General features: G+C 33.9%; 2 protein-coding genes across 2 annotated transcripts; both read left to right on the forward strand.

Annotated features, from left to right (window-relative positions):
- Positions 1-320: 320 nt before the first annotated feature.
- Positions 321-758, forward strand: LOC150106109 (ubiquitin recognition factor in ER-associated degradation protein 1-like). The gene has a single exon (XM_090394630.1). It carries the CDS (start codon positions 321-323, stop codon positions 756-758), a length of 438 nt encoding a protein of 145 aa, XP_090250756.1.
- A 73-nt stretch (positions 759-831) lies between these two features.
- Positions 832-1,284, forward strand: LOC150106110 (ubiquitin recognition factor in ER-associated degradation protein 1-like). The gene has a single exon (XM_090394631.1). It carries the CDS (start codon positions 832-834, stop codon positions 1,282-1,284), a length of 453 nt encoding a protein of 150 aa, XP_090250757.1.
- The last annotated feature ends 6,440 nt before the right edge of the window (positions 1,285-7,724 follow it).

Genomic DNA, 7,724 nt, shown 5'->3' on the forward strand with positions numbered 1-7,724 from the left:
TTTAATAAATTGATAATCAATTAATTGTTTAAATATAATTTTTGTTTCAATGTCGTAATGACGTCAATGCTGTGTATGTGAAATAGATTTCTGTCACTGTATCCATCACAAGACAAAGTGACACAGTCTAAATCAAACAACTTTAGACTGTGTCACAATAGAACACTATTGTTTTACAATTATTTTTGCAACAAAAATACTATTTTTGTTCAGTTGGAAATTAAATTACCTTTGGACCAGTCGAGCTGCATCCAAATAGGGATGCTCTACATGTAATATATTAAAATTAGTGACTTTGTCAACGATCGATTTACACAGGTATGTCTGAAATGTCATCGATAAGCTTATTTACATTTCCCTACAGTGAATTTTTAGAATGGTATGAGTGTTATCCTCTTGACGCCGTGCCTGAACATGCTAGGAATATAGAATTCGACGGCCTAGAAAATTCAGGACGCATTCTGATGCCGACTTCAGCTTTGGAAGAAAACATAAGGGAAAACGGAGTGCCCATGATGTTTAAACTGATAAATGTCGCTACCAATCGTATGACTTTTTGCGGAGTTTCTCAATTTTTGCCAATACCTAACCGAGTATTTCTACCTCGATGGATGATGAGAAATCTTCAGATAGAAGATGGCCAACGAATTTATGTAGAAAATGCCACCTTACCACCAGCCACATTTGTCAGATTTCAGCCAGCGTCTGTAGCTTTCTTGGACATCAGTGATCCCGTAGCGGACTCGAAAGGACTTTGAGAGAACATATTTGTTTATATACCGGCGATGTCATTTCTATACATTACAATAACAGAGTGTATGACTTGGTGTGATGGAAACTCTGCCGACGAATGCCGTGAATATTTGCAATTGCGACCTGAATGTTGACCTCGATCCACCCCTTGATTTTCACGAAGCAAAGGTTTCAAAACCTGTTGAACCGATTCAAAATGATCCTGATGATTTATCCGAAGATCCGCCAAAGTTCTACGCTTTTTGTGGTAAAGGAAGGCAAATAAATGAAAAAACTCCCAATCTTCCTGATGTATCTCCTCCCAAAAGAGCCAGAAAAAGAGGCATTCCAAATTTTGATTTTCAATATGGATCCCTGAAGTTCATTAGAAAGGAAATTCCAAAAGAAGCTAATGCGAAAGATAAAAAGAAGAAATCCGCATCTAAAAAGGTTATAGCTTTTTCTGGCGAAGGATATCACTTAGAGGATATGTCCAAAGAGGATGCACCCAATAAGGATTCGCCTAGTAACGATTCAAATGATACTATGTAATTTGCGCAAATCAGAATTGTACAGTGAGATGAACTATTAAATTGCTTGTTCTTAGTTCAGAATTATTATTGTTATTCGCTGCTCCAGTTTTTTATAGTTTTAAAGTGGTTCAAACTCCTGTTTTAAGTTGAAAGTGCTCTCAAGTAACCCAACTTATCACGCCGAAGAGGGTGATATAAAATTCAACGAGATCGGCTAAGAAGAAACTAAATTTGGAAGTGTTGAAAAGGCAACAGACAGGACCGTGGTCAACAACGAGCGAAGAACAAAGGACGTCGCCATCTTTATAATCACGCCATACTGCCTAAGGGAAAAAAGGTGAGTCATGAAGTGTATCAAATGCCTGGAGGATTTATCGTCCAACGGAAATAATATAACTTGTACGAAATGCAGCAGAATTCTACACTTAAAATGTGCCGGCTTTTCAGAAACAACCGAGCAACATAAATATAAATCCCATGTCACACGCGAGGAATGGCAGTGCGTACTCTGTTGGAAGAACAAAGAAACGCACCTAAAGCAGCCACCTACGACGCAGCTGATTAAACCGGAGGCAAAATCAGACGACGAACTGAACAGACAAAAAAATGCAGGTGAGTCCTATAATTTCAACTCTTTAAATATACTAATAGGAAACGGTCTAGAGACCATTAAAGACAGCTTAGTAGACATTGTGCAAGAACTCTTTAATAAACAGAACGAACAAATAACAAAGAAATCTAGCGATTATGAAGATTTGGTAAAACATAATAATTTAGCAGTTATAGAAGTGTTGCAAACGGTAAAAGACATTAAAATGAGCATTAACGCACTAAATGACAGGCAACACAATTTGATGAAAGAGACTTCCGAACTCCGTCAGGAACGCCATTCTTTAAAACTACAATACGAACGTTTAAATCAGCAACAACATAAAGAAGATCTTGTCATAAACGGTCTTCCAGAAACTGCACCTACAGAAAATCTCAGAGACGTGGTTATAAAATTAGGCCATGTAATTGATATCCCCCTACAGCTTAACGATATTCAGACCGTAAATCGAATTCCTAGGAGGAGCAAAAACGAAGGCTTGCCACGACCTGCACCAGTCATAATTCGTCTTAAGAGCAAGTCCACAAGAGACAATCTCATAAAAGCCAACAGGCAGAAAAAACCAGTTGCCAAGGACTTGAACACACAGCAAGACAATACACCAATCTTCCTATCCGAATATTTAACACCATTCAACCAGAAGCTGCTGTACCAAGCAAGAAAAGCAAAAATGGAAACAAATTACCAATTTTTGTGGACCAGAGATGCCAAGATATTCATAAGGAAGTCACAAACTTCAAAGCCGATACAAATTAAAAGCACAGAAGACATAGAAAGGCTGCCACTGTGAAAAAAAAGCCTCCTAAATAGTTCAAAAAGAAACCCACAATAAGAAAGAATGTGAACCATCAAGACAGATGCAATAACACAGGATATATCGTGTATATATATATATATAACCAGTATCACCCTCAGATAAGCTAATTACAAAGCTTCGAGGGTGCAGTTGAGTTACATCCCAGTAGTAGTATTTATCAAGAATAATATACTTAACACTCTGTAATGAATACTTGTAGTAAACAGAAAATGTGATAGTAACACTTCAGTTATAAATTTAAAATTATATATTTAATTTACATATTTAAATTTAAAAAATTATTATTATATAAACTGCAACATAAGCAATATTGTTTAACTTGTGAGTTATTGAGTGTAAAGTATTACTATGATTATCACTAATGCTAATAATACACACTTTTTACTCTTGTGTCAATGAGAAATTCTGCAAATGATAATGATATTACGAGTAATAATTTTTACTGAAAACCATTTTGCAAGAAAAAGTTGCACTGTTGACTGAATTTTAGTATATTCATGTAATTATTTGAGAGATAATAAAGTATTATTATTAAAAGAAAAAAATTATTATTATTATCCGAACTGTATAATTGTAAATTATTGTTATTTTAGAAGTTAGCAAAAAACTATGTTATCATCATTATGGAAATTTCATTATATGCAGCACTTCGTGCTGAACCTTGTAAAATAATATACTGAATGTTACTCAAGATGATAATTGTATATATGTAAATATTTGAGAGATCAATAAAAAAAAAATTATTATTAACAGTAAAACCACTACCATCACTCAGGTTGAAACAATACGATACCTTGGAATCTACTTCGATGCAGATATGAACTGGAATAGCCACATAAACCATCTACACAACAAACTCCGGACAATAAGTGGCAAACTCTACAGGTTAAAAGACATAGTTCCCACACGCCTAAACATACTAATATACAAATCATTATGCCAAAGTATACTGAGATATACGCTATAATATCATGTGCGTTCTGTGCAATACAAACTAAATAGATTAATGTCATTACAGTACAAAATGATAAAACTGATCTTTTGGGAATAAAGAGACAATAACGACTTTATATACACTGCAATGTCAGAACACAAAATACTGTACTGACAGTAAAACAGTTATGTCACTATGCAGCTATGCTAAAATATTATTTTCATATTATGTGTGTGTGTGATTTTTTGATTTTGATTTAGATCATACACACACACACATACACACACACACAAAATTATATTTATTATTGCTTTGAGAAAAAAATTTAGTTTATATGTTACGGAGCTAACGAATGTCTAAACCTGGAAAAATTAACTACTATTTATTTATTAGGCTTAGCTGTTAAATTTAAATTTTCTAGTTAATTACTAGGCTTAGCTAAATTAATCATTTCTACATTGTGAATTTAGACTGCTTTAAAAAATTATATATATATATATATATATATATATATATATATATATATATATATATATATATATATATATATATATATATATATATATATATATATATATATATATATATATATATATATATATATATATATATATATATATATATATATGTGGCGATTAGTTTTTACTCGGTTGTTATACATTTCAAAAAATAGATTTAATGACTCCAAGACCGAGATAACATATAAAGATTTTAATGATAAATACTACTAGTTTCGGCATATAGCAGCCTTCTTCAGGTATTTATAAAGGAAAGGAATACTAATAAACATTGAATTATTTAAATAAACAAACTGGAAATTACAGGTACAAATTGCCTCACATAATCGATACATAAAAACGTTGTATTTTTCAAGTTGTTCCAACTGGCGTGCCATTGTTTGTTGCAATTGTGCGTGCAAGTTCACGTGAACGCCAATATTGAATAACTGCAGCATGGCTATCTGGGATGTTATAACTTAAATTATTATTTAAGTGGACCGGGTTCAGTAGGATTTCCCGTGATTCTACGGTTTTTCTTTCAAGTTATAACATCCCAGATAGCCATGCTGCAGTTATTCAATATTGGCGTTCACGTGAACTTGCACGCACAATTGCAACAAACAATGGCACGCCAGTTGGAACAACTTGAAAAATACAACGTTTTTATGTATCGATTATGTGAGGCAATTTGTACCTGTAATTTCCAGTTTGTTTATTTAAATAATTCAGTGTTTATTAGTATTCCTTTCTTTTATAAATACCTGAAGAAGGCTGCTATATGCCGAAACTAGTAGTATTTATCATTAAAATCTTTATATGTTATCTCGGTCTTGGAGTCATTAAATCTATTTTTTGAAATATATATATATATATATATATATATATATATATATATACTTACGTTTTGTGGGAATAATAATTGGCCATTTGGATGTCCTCTCACAGGTGTGATTAATTATGTACAGTTCCTTTTTAAATACTCGCAAGAATCAATGAAGAGCATAAATATATTGATCTGAAGACTGCTACAGGGGCTTTTTTCCCTTCTTCTTTCGTTGGAGATCAACAGTCGCATGGACACATTTTAGGAGCGCAGCGCGCATGCTCTAATGTTTCGTAACTGCGATGGTTCAAAAGTTATTTGGACAATTTTGTCGTGTGGTTTCATGCCTGGTTATGCATGAGAAGAATCTTCCAGCAATTTCCACATTTACGGGGTAGATTTGGTTTCGTAAAATGCTGCAGATATACGCTGACCGGGAAGAAGTCACATGCGAAGACGGCACTGCATTTATCTGCTCGCTCTAGTTCTGTAATAGTTCTGCTGTTCTCATTAATACATTGAGTTTTCACAGTTTCAGCGGCTATTAAAAATAATTATTCTTTCTGCTTTTGTTCTAATTGGACCTTACTCGATGTAGGAGTATTATCTATACTCGTAGATAATGTCCTAGTCTCTTATCTATACTGAACAAATTAGATGAGATAACTATAAGTGACATTTCATTATCCTTCCCGAGTTAGCCTTCTACTGAGTTAGCCTCGGGAAGGGAACCGAGGCAGTTCCGTTACTCCATCCCCATTCATGTGCCGTCTCCTCTCTAGGAGGTTGACTAACATGATGTGACTCATGGTTAACTACGGGTGTAACGACATGTGGTCAGGATCCCATCTCTTCCACATAGTTCCGTTACTATAATCCCATCAGAACTCGTAAAGATCCTACTAAGCCGTATCGCTGAGTGCTAAAATGTGTAGGTATGTTGTGTTATATTTAAAAACTAATTTTAATCTGTTTTATAATGAGATAATACAATGTACAAATTATAACATAAAATTACTGTACACAGTACTCTAATATTCAGAGAGTTAGAAGACTACTTTCATGAGGTCCATTATTCACACAATACCCACACCGATCATAAGTCACCTTAAATTCCTTTAGATTGTCGACGTGGTTGGCCGAGTGGTTAGCGTATCCGCTTTCAGGCAAAAGGTTGCGCGTTCGAACCCTACCATGGGCATAATAAATGTTTGCGAAAATACTAGGGGTGTAGATCAGGCGTGGCCACCTTCATTTTATACGAGGGCCAATATATGATGAGTGTTAGCGTCACGGGCAGCACACTTTTAGACAGAACTTAAATAAAAATAAACTCTGCATTTTTTCAAGTCAATAGTTATATGTAGGGTTACCATACGTCAGCATTTATGCGGACATGTCCGCATTTTGATAATGAAAATATCTGTCCGCGTACATTTTCGAACCCCCCCCCCCGTTTTGTCCGCATTTCTCTGGGAGCATTTTAGATTTATCTTCAGTCTCTTGTGTTGGTAACATTGCGTTAATAGTTAAAATATATAATTACTTTTCAATATACACTGTCCGTGTGGAGTCTCTCAAGGAGTTCTGCGAGTTTGTGGATATAGAATACAGCAACTTTTAATCACAGTAAAACACGATGGCTGTCCTTGTACCCTGCTGTTCAGACTAATTCAAATATATCCAGCCCTTAAATCATTCTTTTTATTTCAAAATAGACGACCAGCTGTAATAAAGAACTTTTTGAAGACCCTTTCAGTGAAATCTATCTATGGCATTTGCAGTCTCTAATTGGTGTGTTCCATTCTCGTATTAGTAGGCTAGAGAAAGAAGACAATTCCGTTATTGATATAATGGAAATACCAGTTATACATATATTATAGAACCTTCTATCACTGCGTTTCAGTCTTCCCCACTACAGGATTTATATGTTGATTGATAAATTAAAGTCCATCTGTACATCAACACAGATGTGTAGATGGACGTAATGAGAATCGTAGGCTAACATCGATCGGTGTTATGGCAATGAGAGCATGCGTATGATTGATTGGATAGTTTATTGGTTTTCACTGAAGATTGTGGCTTCGACGTCTACGACGATCATGAACTATTTACATATTTTGAGGTGTTTATCATTTTATTCGAATAGAGTGAGATCATCTTCTTTATCGAAGCCGGAGGCGATTTAAAAGAGCCGTTATCTGATTTTTTTAAGCGTTTTTGAAATACTCCTAAAATATTACTTGTATTCTTTTGATTTTTATTAGTTTTTCTAGAGAAACACAATAATTATTGCAAATGGGAGTATACTAGAAGCAATCAAACCATAACATTTCACTTGACAGTATCAGTCGTAATGAACTAAAACGTAGTGCAATAAATTTACGCACTACGACACAAGCGGAAGTTTATCGTAGATTTGCTCAGGTTAATCTTAACACAAATTCATTTCTGTTTTCAATAATTTTCGACTGACTAATTTTTTGTCTGCATAATTAGTCTAAACAATAAATTCTATACAAATGAAATATAAATATTTTATTCACCATTTAATCATACTAGCTTTGTCACTAATCAGTAAACACAAATTATTTAAATGCGTTTTCTTTATATATCGGTATACACGAGAGAGCAATTATGTCTATTTGTTTGCAGTGTGATAATTAACTTTCGAATAAAAATGTTCCATGATCTGACATTCAGAAATTGATTCCAGTCTAAACAGAGACAGACTTAAAAAAATTATAATGGTGCTAATAAATTAGAATTTTTAAA

The sequence above is a fragment of the Typopeltis vanoorti genome, chromosome 6, assembly GCF_054136105.1.
Source record: "Typopeltis vanoorti isolate ZY-2024b chromosome 6, IOZ_Tvanoo_1.0, whole genome shotgun sequence".
Lineage (NCBI taxonomy): Eukaryota > Metazoa > Arthropoda > Arachnida > Uropygi > Thelyphonidae > Typopeltis > Typopeltis vanoorti.